The sequence below is a fragment of the Staurois parvus genome, unplaced genomic scaffold (genome assembly GCF_062004578.1).
Source record: "Staurois parvus isolate SC_StPar_1 unplaced genomic scaffold, SC_StPar_1.0 ptg000886l, whole genome shotgun sequence".
In the NCBI taxonomy this organism is placed as follows: domain Eukaryota; kingdom Metazoa; phylum Chordata; class Amphibia; order Anura; family Ranidae; genus Staurois; species Staurois parvus.
Window position 1 is genome coordinate 5,561,496 of NW_028318682.1, and position 17,744 is coordinate 5,579,239.

General features: G+C 42.2%; 1 protein-coding gene across 1 annotated transcript in view; it reads right to left on the reverse strand.

The window, feature by feature from the left end:
* Window positions 1–10,059: 10,059 nt before the first annotated feature.
* OPN5 (opsin 5) overlaps window positions 10,060–17,744 on the reverse strand; it is a 58,164-nt gene continuing 50,479 nt past the window's right edge. Inside the window, exons 5-6 of the mRNA XM_089656123.1 lie at window positions 14,441–14,667; window positions 10,060–10,413 (exon numbers count right to left, since the gene is read on the reverse strand). Of these exons, the coding sequence (XP_089512249.1) occupies window positions 10,371–10,413; window positions 14,441–14,667 (270 nt within the window). The 3' untranslated portion in view covers window positions 10,060–10,370. The remainder of the gene's footprint in view (window positions 10,414–14,440; window positions 14,668–17,744) is intronic.

The following is a 17,744-nucleotide window of genomic DNA, read 5'->3' on the forward strand; positions in this document are numbered from 1 at the left end:
TGGCACTGGGGACTTGTGCCCATTTACACCCACCTACCTTCAATCTGAACCAATCTGCTACAAAAAAAAAAGGAAAGGGATCTGTTCCCCTTCCGTCTAGCAGATTGGATTGCAGGGTAGTCAGGTGTAGACGCACAACCGATTTGTTTACACCAGCTACCCATGGAGTAGAGTGGGCCGTGTCCGCTCTGCATAAACTGAGCGGACACAAACTGGTTTTCCCAAAATAAATTTTCTTGTGCATGTGCCTGATAATGGAGGGAGAAGGGCAGCCGGGACAGGATGGCCGCAAAATTGTATGTGCATGTGCCTGAAAATGGAGGGGGCGGGACAGGGCGGGACAGGATGGACGTAAAATTGTATGTGCATGTGCCTGAAAATGAATAGACAAGCTCCCACCATAGGACCATCAATCAACAGAGGGGTCCAGGAAAAAATGTAGTTACACAATCCCCTAAGTAAGTAGGAGCAGGGGTGTAACTTAGAAAGCCCTATTTTTCATTTTACACAAATGAACTGTAAAGCTGCCCAGGCCCCTCTGTTGAGCTGATGGAGCCGGGCCTGGTACAACAGGATGGGTGGTACCAGGGGCGGACTGACCATTTGGAAACTCGGGCACTGCCGAGGGCCCGGGGTCAGTAGGGGGCCCCATGAGATGCCCCTGGTACCTTTTTTATAGGTTTTTTGAGTTTGGGCAAGGACACAGGGGCCCCATGATCCCCTATTGCTCAGGGACCCCATGAGTTGTCAGTCCGCCTCTGGGCGGTACCGCCTTATCAGCGGCCCTGCTAAGGAAAATGGGAGGCCTGGTGTGGTCTTTATAGAAGGTAAGTGTTACTATAGGAGACTAGAAGACTTCAAAAGTTCTGTGCTGTTGCGAGGCCCTTCAAACCTGTTTCTTCCTCAATACAGTACTGTCATTTGGGTTGATTTACTAAAGGCAAATAGACTGTGCACTCTGCAAGAACAGTTGCACTCTGCAAGAGCATTCGCTCCAGAGCTTAGGAAATGAGCAGAAGCTCTGCTGGCTTCCATCATCCAATCATGTGCAAGCAAAAATACTGTTTTCTCTGTGCTTGATTTACTAAAGGCAAATAGACTGTGCACTTTGCAAAGTGCAGTTGCCTCAGAACTTAGTAAATGAGCAGAAGCTCTGCTGACTTCCATCATCCAATCACACTCAAGCAAAAATTCTGTTTTTTCTGGGGTTGATTTACTAAAGGCAAATAGACTGTGCACTTGCAAAGTGCAGTTGCACTCTGCAAGAGCAATTGCATCAGAACTTAGTAAATAAGCAGAAAGTCTGCTGACTTCCATCAGCCAATCATGTGCAAGCAAAAACACCTTTTTTTTATTGTCCTTAGATGTGATTGGGTATTTTTTGCAAAGTGAAGCTTTAATTAATTTGCTAAGCTCTGGAGCAACTGCTCTTGCAGAGTGCAACTCCACTTTGCAAAGTGCACAGTCTATTTTTCTTTAGTAAATCAACCCCTTTATCTCAAACAAAAAAATTCTCACACTTTTAATGATATATATTAATTTTATTCACCATCATGGCTCAATCGCCACCAAATTTTGTGAAATATAAATTACAAATAGATACAAATATAAAGCAATATAATACATAGTTGGTGCCGTTTTTGGTATTTAGGTCTGCATCATACAGTGTATAATGTGTTTTACATATATAGAGGTTTATATATCTTATATAGACATCCATGGACCTTCAAACAATGTATTCCTGGCACTGTATCTTCATTTAAAGAATACATTTGGTAAAACACGCTGGAGCTTATTCTGAAAAACTAATATACATGAAAAAACAACAATATTGCCGATGACATGCAATCAGATCTCCATTAATGTAGGCAAAAAAATTAAAGTTGAGACGATGAGGCTTATTTAAAGTTGAGCTCCAAGCAAATTAGAAAATAAACTATTGCAGCTCTGTATTCATGAATATGTTGTTAAAAGTATTTTTTAAATGCAAGCTATATAAGTACCTTAATTACCTGGTTTCGGCCTCTTGCAGTCCCTGTACAGCAGAGCTCAGAATGGGAGAGGGGAAAACAGCACAAGGATCCAGTAAGGTGTGCTGCTGTATTCATGTGCTAAGGAGAGAATACATTTGCAGAGAGTTTGACTTATTAGTATGCTGCTCCTTCTTCACAGGCTGGTGGTGGGACAAGACCTGTAAGCGTAACAACTGCAACAGATAAAAAAAAAACAGGGCTCCTTCGGGCAGAGAAGTGTGTCAGAGCTGTGTGTATCTGTGAAATGGATGGACAGAGATAATTTGTCTGGAAGGTAAACCAAGGCTCTTTTATGTACTACATCTGCATATTTAGCTTTTTGCCTGGAGTTGAGCTTTAACACAAGCATATATAACCACTGCAGCCCCCCTCCCCCCCAAAAAATATAATAATAATAAAAAAATAATAACTATATATATATATATATATATATATAGTAAAAGTAGACAGCACCACTATGACATGCAGAGAGTCAGTACACACAACTGCTGTAGTCCCACCAAACCACTAACAATAAACAAAAGTGCAGCTGCCATATCCACAGACTAGTAAGCTGCAATATAATGTATATATATTAAAAAATGAAAGATGGGTTGCAGGACAGAGAGTGATTTATTGCTGCTAGATAAGCACCAAGTTATTTATCTGTGAGCAATAAATAACATTCTTTGTCCTGCAACCCATCTCTCTTTTTTTAATATATATACATTATATTGCAGCTTACTAGTCTGTGGATATGGCAGCTGCACTTGCTTCCATGTTCCAGGCTAAGAACATTTTCAGAAAACATCCATTGATCTTGCCAGAAAAAGTATTCCTTTCCTGTGAACTGAACTGGAAGCACAAACAATGTTATCTCTCTTATGTAAACTACATTCGCTGGCCTCTTTATTAGGTACACCTGTTCAATGGCTTGGTAAAGAAAATTGCCAATCAGCCAATCACATGGCAGCAACTCAATGCATTTGACATGGTGAAGAAGGCTTGCTGAAGTTCAAACCAAGATTTAGAATGTGGAAGAAAGGGGATTTAAGAAACTTTGAATGTGGCATGGTTGTTGGTGCCAGATGGGCTGGTCTGAGTATTTCGAAAACTGATGATCTACTGGGATTTTCACACACAACCCATAGGGTTTACATAGAATGGTCCGAAAAAGAGAAAATATCCAGTGAGCGGCCGTTGTGTGGACAAAAATGCCTTAATGAGGTCAGAGGAGAATGGGCAGACTGAATCAAAATGATAGAAAGGCAATAATAACTCACATAATCACTCGTTATAACCAAGGTATGCAGAAAACCATCTCTGAACGCACAATACGTTGAACTTAGCAGATGGGCTACAGCAGCAGAAGACCACACCGGCTGCCACTCCTGTCAGCTAAGAACAGGAAATGGAGGCTACAATTCGCACAAGGTTACCAAAATCGGACAATAGAAGCTTGGAAAAATGTTACCTGGTCTGATGAGTCTCAATTTCAGCTGTGATATTCAGATGGTAGAGTCAGAATTTAGGTTAAAAAAATTGAGAGCATGGATCCATTCTGCCTTGTATCAACAGTTCAGGCTGGTGGTGGTGTAATGGTGTGGGGAGTATTTTCTCGGCACACTTTGGGACCCTTAGTATTAACTGAGCATTGTTTAAATGCCACAACCTATCTGAGTATTGTTGCTGACCATGTCCTCCCTTGATGACAACAGTGTACCCATCCAATATACATACATTTATACATGATGTGGTGTTTTCTTCATGATAAGTTGTTTTTGTTTCTCCTTTCCATACATTCTTTGCAGCTCTATTTCCTTTTTATTTTCATCATCTCCATTGTGCAACACAGGAATTCTTGCACATATCCTTTGGGTTGGTGTGTTGGATTTTGTGCGTTGCACTTTGGGGACATTAAAATTGTTGTTAGTTGCAGAAGTGTCTTCACCTTTAAATCGGTTTGGTGTAGCAGGAGGTGACCCAATGTTGATTAGGAGGAACAGCTGCTGCTGGTGCATACAACCAACACTTTGTACATGGGTCCACTGGGTAATGAATAAGTGCCATCTTTGGCGTGAAACACATTTACCTGCTAGTCTCCCATTGTATTTCCATTGTCTGTATTGGTTTTATCTTGGTTCAATAAAGTAGATTGTTTGGAGTTCAGCTGATTGGACGTCCTTTTTTCTCGTATATGCAGCACTTGAGCTAGGCTAGCACCTACAGGAGGAGTTGTGCTTGGAGATTGGGAGTCTCTCTACCTTGAGCAGCGGTCAACATACACTGTCCCCATCTTCTGATGGCTACTTCCAGCAGGATAATGCGCCATGTCACAAAGCTCAAATCATCTCAAACTGGTTTCTTGAACATGACAATGAGTTCACTGTACTCCAATGACCTCCACAGTCACCAGATCTCAATCCAATAGAGTACCTTTGGGATGCGGTGGAGCAGGAGATTCGCATCATGGATGTGCAGCCAACAAATCTGCTAATATGCTATCATGTCAATATCGACCAAAATCTCTGAGGAATGTTTCCAACACCTTGTTGAATCTATTCCATAAAGAATTAAGGCAGTTCTGAAGGCAAAAGGGGGTCCAACCCATCACTAGCAAGGTGAACCTAATAAAGTGGCCAGTGAGTGTACAAGTCCCTCAGTCCACCATGTCATAGAAATGAACAAAGGCAGACATGTTTGAAGTCTAGCCTGGTTGACAACCATGTCTCCCTCCATGTGTTATTCACAGGATCAACAGGTGGAAAATGTCAGGATAAAGCCTGAAAAAAAAAGAAAAGAAATGCAGCCACCACATCTAAGGACTAGTAAGGACTATCAATATGTTACATTTTAGTTTTGGTGTTTACGCTTTAATTGCAGTGATAGTAAGCAATGGTGATGTGTATGATGCTCTAATTCATAGTAACCTATTATTTTACACTTACAATTAAAATAATTACAACAACACTTTATTGCAGTCAGCAGAATAAAAAGTGAGCTCTGATCATTTGCTATGGGTTCCTGCATTTTAACTTAATAAAGATGTAAAAGGATATAAAAAGATATCCAAAGCCTTGAATTTGCCAGTCAGTACCGTTAAATCACTTATTAAGAAGTGGAAAATTCAGGGATCTCTTTATACCAAGCCAAAATCAAATAGATCAACAAAGATTGAATCCATGACCGCCAGAAGATTTGTTGTCGATACAAAGAAAACCACACAGGTAACCTCAAGAGAAATACAGGCTGCTGTGGAAAAAGATAGTGTGGCTGTTTCAGGGAGCACAATACTACAATACTTGAACAAACTGAGCTGCGTGGCTGAGTTGTCAGAAAGAAGCCTTTACTGCGCCAATACCACAAAAAAGTCCAGTTACAATATGCTCAATAACACCTTGACACACCTCACAGCATCTGGCACACTGTAATCTGGAGTGACAAGACCAAAATAGAGCTTTATGGTCACAACCATAAGCGCTAGATTTGGAGAGGAGTCAACAAGGCCTATAGCGACAAGAATACCATCCCCACTGTGAAGCATGGTGGTGGCTCACTGATGTTTTGGGGGAGGGGCGAACTCTAAAGGCATGGAGAATTTTGTGAAAATTGATAACAAGATGAGTGCAGCTTATTATCAGAAAATACTGGCAGACAATTTGCATTCTTCTGCACGAAAGCTGGGCATGTGATGCTGGTTGGACATTCCAGCACGACAATGACCCTAAGCACAAGGCCAAGTTGATCCTCCAATGGTTACAGCAGAAAAAGTTGAAGGTTCCGGAGTGGCCATCACAGTCTCCTGACCTATAATAGGCAAAGATTCCAGATAAGTAGGGAAAGCTTAAGGCTGTTGTCTGCAACATTGGAAAGCTCTCCTTTTGGGTCAGACCGGTCAGGCAGCACTCCACTCTCCTTGGCAGGCATTGTCTTCAGTTTGGGCCTACTACGCTAAGGAGAAGCATGTATTGATACTGTATTTAAAATTGCATATTGCATTGTGCCAACAAAGAAAGGTTGTTAAGCTTTCCATATGAACTATGTTAAACTATTCATATAGATATCATGCACTAACGTGTAGTGTTTTTACTGAATTCCTTATGGTCCAATGTATTTATACATTTATATCAATAAAATAAATATACATTATTATTATTATTATTATTATTATGGTCTTCACGTGGTACTGGTAAATTCTGCTACAAAGCATTGTGTGTGTTGCATTGGTTGAACTAGATCAGTGTTTCTCAACTCCAGTCCTCATGGACCCCCAACAGGTCATGTTTTCAGGATTTCCATTATTTTGCACAGGTGATTTGATCAGTTTCACTGCCTTAGTAATTACCACAGCTGTTTCATCTGAGGGAAATAATAATACATAAGCATTTTTGTCCATTTCAGCTTAGTAAGATTTACTCATGTCTAGCTGGTATACCTCCTGTGTTATGGTTTCTTTCTTGTCCCATTTCAACACAGGTTGCTGCAAAAACAGAGAAGACATACAATGGTCCTGCCATAAAATATATTCCAAAGGAGATGGCAAAGTTTTAAGAAATAGTAAAGCCCATTCAAAGTTCAACAACCTATTATATCTCTGCAGTCCCATATCTACTACCTTTTTCTAGCTGCTTCCTGCTCACAAATGCCAGTGTTCTATGTGGGCATAGTGGAATAACAGCCACCTTCTTCACCACACTTGTTCCCACATGGAGAATAAAAGGGGGCATGTAATACTAGACATGTTACTGATTGCTGATTACAGAGTGCACTGGTTCTAACTATGGTGCCTAATGGACTTCACAGTCATACATAGACTCTCTGCTGTGGCAAGAAAATAGAGATTATAAGTAGAGGTTGTTAGTGCAATGTTTATCAGACTGTAAATATACTTTTGTGACTTTGGTTGGACAGTTTGGAAAACCAGCAATAATATACAAAATATGAAAAATAACCTTTTCTTTAAATTAACAAAATGTGTAAAAAAAAATGGCATTAAATACACTTAGATAAGAAAAACAAAAAAACCAAAATGTTCTAAGCCCCACCCTTCAATGACATCACAGGGGAAAAAGAAGCTATATGATGATTACCAACGCTAAATAGGGTAGATGAAGCAAAATGCACAAAAGAACAAAATAACAGCAGGTAAGCAGCATGCATGTACAATAGGAGAAATTATAGTACTATTGTAAGAAATACCAAAGATCATGATTTTCTGAATGTATATAATGACATAAAACTGACAGAGTGGATTTTATTAGAGCCATATTTAGACATTATGCTTCCCTGAGAACACTTAAATGATGACCCCTATTAAGTACAAGCTTTGTCCTTTCTATGCAGAAATAATGCTAGAATGTGCTTTGTATTCACAGCTACTTTTTAATTTACATACTGTTAGGGTACCTCTAGGGTTCGTGTATGCACAGTCAGGGGCATTGCCTGCCCTGCCTATCTGAAGTATGCCAGTTCACGGTCTTTTGGCTATTGCTGGTCATGCAGATAGACATGAGCACACATGCATGGGTGTGCTCACTGGCTTGTAGGGTATTTAAACACCTTTATTTCTGGCTGCTGGTATTGTGTCCTCTTCCCAGCTAACCTGTGAATGAAATTCTTCTTGTTCTGATCATCTGTTGCTGACCCAGAATGCCTAATTCTGTTCTCATCTCCAGTCCCTGCTGTCAACTCTGCCCATTCCTGTAATTCACCTTGCCTATCGCCTGCCTTCACCTCTGCTTGGACACGACTACTCTTTTCCTGCCACCTGCCTTGACCTCTGCCTGGTCATTCAACCTGTTGCCTCATTCCATCATATCTCCTCAACATAGCCACTGCAATCCTTCAACCCCTTGATGGGGCAAATCCAAGGACCGCAACTGGTGACAGCTGACAGTCACAAGGGTCACTGGCCCATGGGATGCTCTGGTGTAGGCCAAGCTGTCACTTAGACTTCACATCTTGGAGGAGCTCCATCATTTGCCAAGGGTTTTATCCGTAAAACCAACAAAGACAAAAAAGAAGAAACAATGCTGTGCTTCTCAAAGTGTAGTAGGTTTTGTGACTCTGAACATCCCTTAAATACACTTACCCCTGTAATTTGCTAAGATAAGCCACAAACAGGGAAACAGAAGACAATGAATGGCCATTATCTGTAAATGTTGTGGCTTAGTGCTGCCTCCCATACCCTGTTGTTCTAGGCAGCGGCCCACATGTGCATCACGGTACATACAGCCCTGGGTACTGAACCCCTGAAAGCTTGTGTTCTTCTTATTTGTTGATAAACCCCTGAAAGCTTGTGTTCTTCTTATTTGTTGATATCTGCAACACACCAAATTCAATATTCTGCAAACAAGGGACTAGCAATCAATTTTGCAGATAAACTTAGAATAGTGGAAAAATCTCCAGAATAATGCAGCAGATTCAAAGGGAACGGTTATGGTCATAGAAGGGGCGGACTGACAACTCATGGGGCCCCTGGGCAATAGGGGATCATGGGGCCCTGTGTCCTTGCCCAAACTCAAAAAAGCCTATGAAAAAGGTACCAGGGGCATGTCATGGGGCCCCCTACTGACCCCGGGCCCTAGGGCAGTGCCCGAGTTTCCAAATGGTCAGTCTGTCCCTGGGTCATAGTATTATTGGACTTACATTATTCCAAGAAAGTAGGCCATGAAAGATGAATGTAATACCTTGTAGTTTATGTGAAGTGAAAGGATGAAGGCAACAAGCTGTAGGTATCAGTCCATAATTTTGATTTTTTTACATTAAAAAAAGTCTATCAAGAATTTCTGTTGATACACAGAAATCTACCATTATCAGGCTTGGGCTTATTGTACTGTGGTTAATTTCTAGGATTTACTGTTTAGTAAGCTTTAGATAGAGGCTTGTTCAGTTGGTTTGTATGGCATCCAGCTCCCTCCCGCACAATTAACCCAGAGTCATGATGAAGGGAGATTTGTGATTAAAAACAGAAACGTGTTGGATGTCAACTCTTACTAGGCTCTTATCATGACAAATAAAAATTATATCTGGACTGATCCCTGTGGCTTGGCACTGTCATCCTTTCATTCAACATCAGCTGACTTTCCCAAGGACCCTTTCAGCATTCTATCAAGCATTGGAGATCTTCCACATATTAGCAATCATCTAATCCACATGTCTCAAACACAAGCCCTGAGGACCAAATCCAGCCCGCCAGACCATTTCATGTGGCCCTCACACCTCTCCTGCAGCGTTGGCGTCCCCCTCATTTCTGCCACTTTGTTTCAGCAGTTGGCATCAGAGAGGAGGACAGGATTCCTCTGCCAGATCCTGTGCTTCTCTGTGCAGGAGAGGTTTACCCCCCCCCCCATCCTGTCTCAGCAGTCAGCAGCAGAGAGGAGGACAGAACTTCATCTACAGATTCTGCATCTTTCTGTGCAGCTGTAGCACTCTCTCATCTTTGCCTCCCCTGGGCTCAGAATTCAGCTGACTCCATCCCTCCTCTGGACCTCCTTCAGACCTGCACCTTCTGCTTCCCAGCTCTGCCCCCAACATTACAAGGTAAGGGGGGTGCACTTTTATGTTAGAGGGGGTTGGGACTCTTGACTTCTGATGGTGGGGGCTCTTGACATCTGATGTTAGAAGGGGTGGGGTGCTCTAGATATCTAGTCTTACAGATACAGCCAGCCCTTAGAAGGCAAACATAATGCTCACACACATGATGTGATTAAATTTAGTTTGTCACCCCTGATCTAATCCATTTCAATCCTACACTAAGCTTGGAGCCCAGTTCTTCACCACCCTAACACCAAAAATAACGAGCTGTCAGCCAGTTGTCTTGTGTCTGACCAAGGGCTCTTGTAGGTTTCCACTTCTGCTTCAAAATTGGTATGCTATTGCCCATTGGGAGTTTAAAATGGACTCCTATTAGGAATTTTCCCTGAATAGTGGAAAAGCGGGAAGGTCTGCTTAAGCTTCAGATCAGAACTCATACTGAGTCCTGTCCTTCCCCTATCCTTATAGACAGGGAACCACATGTGCAACTGTGGTACATACATCCTTTGGTATTGAACCTCTATGCCTTTGTGATCACTAGCTGTAAACTCCAAATACTGACCTTTTCATTAAAATTCGTATTTAACCATTATTTTTTTCAAAATAAGTCCCATTATAATTACATTTTACAACATAAAAAAACAACTTTGAGGTGATAGCACAACCTTACAATAAATCATTTCTCTTTACAAATTTTTGTTCATATATAGATCTAATGTACACATATGGGGAAATTAAATTTTCTGTAAAATACAAGGGTCTCCCTAAAATCTCTTGAATAATTTAATAATTACAGTCCATTTTTAAAGGTTCCTTTTCTCTTTACTCCATTGATGGGATGGATCTCCTGCTTATAGTGTAGACCCTGTAATAAAAAAAATAAACAGTTTAATAATTAAAGAAATAAAATAGAACCACAACTGCTCTACTGTCCACATTTACCAGAACCCTAGGTGTGGTGCTTCCCTATACTGCATTGTAAAGGAAATGTGCACTGGGAAAAAATTAAGCCTGCTGGTACTTCTAAAAATGCTAATTATGAGTCTGTTATGCTATTTAAAGACTTTAAAGTGTACGTCTAAAAATTAACTACTCTCACGACTCCCTTTTAGTCTTTTAAATTTTCCATTGAACGTGTTTTGTTATATTTGTTTGACAAATGGAAAAAAATACCTGTTGATCATGTCAGAAATTCAGAGCTAATAAATAAATATAATACGGTATCCAAATCTATAAAAACGACACCCTAAAGCATAAAAGTCTATCTTTCACCCTTGAATTCCGTTTAAAACTACACAAATATACTTTATTAATGCTCTGACATTAAATAGAAATCAAAAACGCCTTATTCCCATGACTCCAAACCTCTGAGCAGCTTCCAGGAGTGTTTGGTATACTTTTCCCATACTCAAGATGGCCGCTCCGCTACTTCCGGTTCCTCCATGTGTGTCTCTTGACGCGTTTCGTCACTTCCAGGACTTAATCATAAGGGGTGTAAGAGCATTAATAAAGTATATTTGTGAAGTTTTTAACAGAATTACACTATATCCTTATCATATATCTTATATACATCTGTGGAGCATGGGTGCTAAGAGTACTATGGAGTACTAGATTGTAAGCTCGAAAGAGCAGGGCCCTCGAACCCCTCGTGTATTGTTTTGTTACTGTATTGTCTCATGTACTGTCCCCCACTATAATGTACCGTGCTGAGCAAACCTTTTGGCGCTATATAAATACTGTATAATAATAATAATACTCCTATTAAGGCCATGATGAGAGTACTTATGAGGCTGTGATGACATCTAAGAGAGTATTACTGTGAAGGTGTTTTTGGAGCTATACGAATATATCCCCTGCGGGACTACAGGCGTGTTTTTATAGTCATTTGGTAAGGGCATATATTCCTCACACTTTAGATGTACACACTGTATTGTCACTTGGATTATCTCAATTCACAGAGTGATTCACCACCATCACGGTTGTTACACAGTGTTCACTATCACTTATGTGGTCACGTTTTATTTGAAGTTGCACAGTGCATTTTTGGTTTATGAATTTAGTTTTTATTTTATTTTTGAGGATTGATTTAATAAAGGTAATGCACTATATGAGTTTTCTCTTTTTTTGAGGTTCACATTTTCCTTTGGAGCCATTTTGGAGGGCTCGGCAGCAAAGATTTTGGAATTTTTCCTTATTAAAATCAGAGTTTTGAATGACTTTATTTATGGACACTGGTGAATAATTCAATTCTGTTTTTTAGGGTGGAGATTATATGGACTTTCACATATATTTATTTACTTATTTGAGTATGTTTAGAGCATATTAGGATGGAATTTGGAAATTCAGAGCTGCCCTGTGTCCATTATTCTCATTACTGTTATCTCAAGTCTAATTTTCCCTCCAAGTTCTTATCTTAGGACTACAGTTTGAGTAGTTTAGAAGAAAGAATTGGCAAGGGATGACACTGCTCAGTCCACAAAATGCTGTGTGTTGTCAGACCACAATAGGTACAGTAATTAGGAACTGAACACATTTCTGGAAGATCAACAGGTATTTTTCTTTTCTTGCAGGTTCTTTAAAGGGATAAGACTTGGGGAAATGTAGTGCATTCTTAGCGGTCCAATGTCCAAAGCTGTGCAGACAGCTGGATCCTGTAGAAATCTTCATTGCAGGGATGCCCCATCCTCTTTCTGTCTCTGAACTGTCAGTGCTGCAATGGTTAACAGTTTAGGGTTTTTAAGCAGAACAGCAGTACAGATGGTCTGACGGGGACACATCCCCTTCTTCCTCCTCCTCTATTTCATTGATTATACTCTAAGACAGTCTGTGAATGGGGGGGTGGGGAAGATATCTTGTGACTGATCAGACTCACCCCTATTCACAGATCATGTAACAGGCAGTGTAATCAATGAAATAACTTCTTTCAATGGAGAAAAAAGGGCCGGGGGGGGGGGGCATTTCCCTGTTGGACTATCTGTACTGCTGTTCTGCCTAAAGACCCAAAGCTGCTAACCATTGTAGTGATGGAAAATCAGAGACCAGAAGAGGTCAGGGAGTCCCTGCAGTGAAGTTTTTCTGTACTGCTGTTCTGCCTAAAGACCCAAAGCTGCTAACCATTGTAGTGATGGAAAATCAGAGACCGGAAGAGGCCAGGGAGTCCCTGCAGTGAAGTTTTCTCCGTGGGTGTCAGGGATACAGGCATCCAGCAAGGATAATTAGATTAGTTGGCTGAACCTTAAAGCAAAGCTCCACCCAAAAGAGGAAGTTCCGCTTTAAGCCTTTGTCCCCTGCTCCCCATTAAGGATTGGAAGCGCATTTGTGAGGTCAGGCACTGATGTCAGACGAGAAGGCCTGGCCTGCAGTCTCTGCTCTACTTCATCCCAAAGGTGTTCTGTCTGGTTGAGGTCAGGACTCTGTGCAGGCCAGTCAAGTTCCTCCACCCCAAACTCACTCATCCATGTATTTATGGACCTTGCTTTGTGCACTGGTGTGCAGTCATGTTGGAACAGGAAGGGGCCATCCCCAAACTGTTCCCACAAAGTTGGGAGCATGAAATTGTCCAAAATGTATTGGTATGCGGACCCCTTAAGAGTTCCCTTCACTAGAACTAAGGGGCCAAGCCCAATCCCTGACAAACAACCCCACATCATAATCCCCCCGCCACCAAACTTTACACTTGCTACAATGCAGTCAGGCAAGTATCATTCTCCTGGCAACCACCAAACCCAGACATGTCCATCGGATTGCCAGACAGAGAAGCGTGATTCATCACTCCAGAAAACATGACTCCACTGCTCTAGAGTCCAGTGGCGGTGTGCTTTACACCACTGCATCCAACGCTTTGCATTGCACTTGGTGATGTAAGGCTTGGATGCAGCTGCTTGGCCATAGAAACACATTCCAAGAAGCTCTCTACACACTGTTGTTGTGCTAATCTGAAGGCCACGCGAAGTTTGGAGGTCTTTAGTTATTGACAGTTGGCGACTTCTGCGCAGCATGCACTTCAGCATGCGCTGACCCCGCTCTGTCATTCTACGTGGCCTATCACTTTGTGGCTGAGTTGCTGTTGTTCCCAGTTGCTTCCACTTTGTTATAATACCACTAACAGCTGACCGTGGAATATTTAGTAGTAGGGAAATGTCACGGATGGACTTATTGCACAGGTGACAACCTATCACGGTACCACGCTTGAATTCACTGAGCTCCTGAGAGCGACCCATTCTTTCACAAATTATTGTAGAAGCAGTCTGCATGCCTAGGTACTTGATTTTATACACCTGTGACCATGGAGGTGATTGGAACACCTGAATCCAATGATTTGGAGGGCTGGCCCAATACTTTTGGCAATATAGTGTAGCTCAATCAACCTTATATTTTTTGTACAAGCTAGTAGTCCCTTCAACCCACCATGTAATAGAGAGAACAAAAACCTATTTGAAGTTCAGCCAGTGTGACAACCATAGTTCTCTCCTGAGACACAGAAGAGTAACGAGCGTATCCAAGAAGAAACAGGAAGTATATTATCTGCATGATTACTAAGTGAAAATAAAGGTAAAAAAAAATAAAACTAATGCAGCCACACCATCTAAGAACTGGAAAGCTGAAGTATATGAAATGTTAGTTTTTGGTTTCTCTCATGTCAGGGTTTGCCTGTGGTTTCAGAATAAGAGAAAGTTTCACCTCTTTACTGCCAGTGAATGGCGTTCTTCAATTTCAGCATAAAGTATTTAATCCTATGCTTACAATTTCCTTAGAAACGAGTGTGTCTTTTAAAAAAAAATATTTTCAGTTCTCCTGCTTCATTAAAACAAATTTCCTTTATAGACATTTCTGTATTTAGAACAGGGAATACTGGTGAGTGGTATTTAATAGGTTAATTTGTCACACTGTACCTAGAATTGGAATTCTGCAGAGCCTTGCTGGATCTGAAGCATGAGCATTTGCAGTTGATAACTTGGTAAATGATGGGATTATACATTGCCGCCGATTTTGCCAGCAAAGTTGGTACCACAGAAAATTCAATTGGGACGGAATCCGGACTCCCAAAAGCTGACCAGACCGACACAACAGCATAGGGAATCCATGCAATGAGGAATCCGGCACAGATCAACATCGCCACCTGGTGGAGGAAGCAAGGAGAACATGTTTGCATATTTTGTGCGAATTTCAATAGATATGATTTTTATGCATTATATTGTGATGTGTTTTTGAAGCACCCATTGGTCCATTTCCTGCTCCTTTGGTCCATTTCCTGCTCCATTGGTCCATTTTATTACCACGTGTAGAAATGTATTCACCAGCCATTTCTTACTCTGCTTACGACCATTCACCTAATTATCTGTTCTTGAATGGGAAACATTTGCAGTTTATGGCCATTGTAGAATTTTCCAACTCAGATTACTTTGATACATTAATCTCTAGACTTCAGTCCAATTTTTTTTTCTTTAGACAGAGTACAGAAAGGTCTAACAAATTTTCACTATTTCCCTGTCCCTGTGATCCAACTACCAGCAGAGGGGCCCAAAGGCAGCTGGGTGAGTCAGATGTGGGCAGGGACGGTGATCAGCAGGGCCGGGGGGAGGGGGGGGGCAAATACTTGAACCGATCCCCTGTATGGCTTTCTCTGCAGCAGCTGAAAGCTGACTTCTCCTCTCCCTCCTGCTAGCATTCAACTGCTGCAGAGAAAGCCATACAGGGGATTGGTTTCAGTAATTGCCCCCCGGGTGCACCCATCACCCTCCCTGTGCACCATATGTCTCCCCCTGCTGACCAAGCCCCCCTGTGTACCCCCACCACTGCAGTGCTCCCGGCTTCCCTCCTCTCCTTCCCATGGGCAGCTGCAAGCACACAGTAGGAGAGTGGGGGAAGGGTCCGGTAAATATGTCACATTTACCAGCCCTTTCCTTTCCTGAATGAACACAATGAGTGATCGGTACCAATCACTGACTGTGTTCATTCATAACTCTGTGTGTGTGTGTGTGTGTGTGTGTGTGTGTGTGTGTGTGTGTGTGTGTGTGTGTGTGTGTGTGTGTGGGGGGGGGGGGGGGGGGGGGGGCTGTCAGGTTGGCTGTATATGGCCCCATGGTTTTAACAGCAGCCTTGGATACAGTCAAGCAGTGCTGGGACAAGGGATTGGGAGAAGGGACAGCTGTCCAGGATGCAGTGATAGGGGGGTGCCCCCTTACCAACCGGCAAACCACACCTTCAAGTGGTTCTAAAGGCTGCAGGTTTTTACCTTCATGTATTCTATGCATGAAGGTAAAAAAACTTTCTCTGTGCAGTGGCCACCAATCCTTACCTGAGCCCCCTCCGATCCAGTGACATTCTCGACAGTTTGTCTTCCTCCTCATTGGCTGAGACAGCAGCAGGAGCCCATTGGCTCCCGCTGCTGTCAATCACAGCCGGTGAGCCAATGAGGAGAGCGGGGGGGGCAAGCCGTGGTTCTATATGTCTTATGGATGCATAGAGCAGAGGCTCGAGGATAAGCACACAGTGGTGCCCCCAGGGCAAGTGGCTTTCCCTGGTGGCACTGTTCGAGGAGGAGGTGCCAGGAGCGCCATCGGGGACCCAAAAAGAAGAGCATCTGGGGATGCTCTGTGCAAAATCACTGCACAGATCACAGATCAGGTGAGTATAGACATGCTTGTTACAAAAAAAACAAACAAAAAACCTTTAGTGTAACTTTAATGTCTTTTCTGTCATGCTTTGCTCCACTCTCCACCCTGTCCACCCACAGCTGACACAAGAACACACCACGCATGCGCACCTATCTTTTATCTGGTAAAATGCAAGCAAATGGCTAAGCATGTGCAGTGCACACTCCATGCAATCCATGGACACTCGAAGTAAAGGAGCAGAGAATGGGTGCAGGTCACTACACATATTCTATAGCATGCATTAGGAGCAGGGTAGGGAGACAAAGTTCCACCTCCTTGTCCTGGGCACTAGATGAACCTGTCCTGTTACTGCAGTCAGCAATAACTTAGGGCCCATTCACATCCCTGCATTGTGTTAACTCAATGCAATTTTTACCATGTGTTACTGCAAATGCACTGCAACCTGTGTGCTACAATGCACCGAATTGCCACTCATTTTAGACAGCACCCCAATAAAAACATATATCCATTAAAATCTGACTGTGCTTTTATACAAATTGCCACTAGAGGGAATATTCACAATCCTGTGGCTTGTTTGGCCAGAAGAGTTAAAGGATAAGCTCACCTTTTAACAAAAAATAATAAATGCACATTTTTTTGCAGGTAAAAAAATGTGCATTTTTAAAATTTTCTGTTTCTGGAGCCTGGATCAGCAGAACGCTGGTGCCATGCAGGTCTCACCCTGACCTGTCAGTATATCTGATGATCAAACATCCCATATGTGCAAGCAAATACTACTGACAGGAAGGCTCAACGAACTACCACAGCGCTGTGGAGTGCCGTAGTAGTTCATTGAAAATCACAAGCCAACAGCCATAAAGGCTGCTGGGACTTGTAGTTTTCCCATTCACAGAATGCTGTGAATGAATGACTCTGCCCACCTGTCCGCCCATGTTTTTTTTTTCAAATTGTGACAGCTACAGAGGGGGGAGAAGATCCCCTGCTGGCTGTCACATCGGGCATCGGGGGGGTTGGGGGCTGGTCAGATCGTAACATTTTACACCAGGAATATGGGTGTAACATGTTAAGAAAGGTGAACTTATCCTTTAGAGAACATTTGACCAACAGAGAAAATAGCCCAACGCTATAGGCTTAGTACATTTAACCAGAAGAGAAAATAGTATAAGGTACTTAACTGTAAAAATGGCAGAGCTATTCATCATGTGAAACGCATGTACACATCATTGGATTGAGAAGGAGCTCAGGTAAGTAAGGGCTCTGGGAGAAGCAGCACACAGAATGTTTTTTACCTTCATGCATAGAATGCATGAAGATAAAAAACCTTCAGCCTTTACAATGACTTTAACCAATTGAGCTCCAAACGTTTTTACCCCCTTCATAACCAGGCCAGTAAATCCTGAATACGGCAGCCAGACTAATTCACTTTACCAACCGCTCCGTTTCCGCCACCTCCCTCTGCCAATCCCTCCACTGGCTTCCGATTGCACAATGGATCAAATTCAAAATCCTAACACTGACGTACAAAGCTGCCCACCATACTGCCCCAAATTACATCACCGACCTAATATCCAAGTACCAC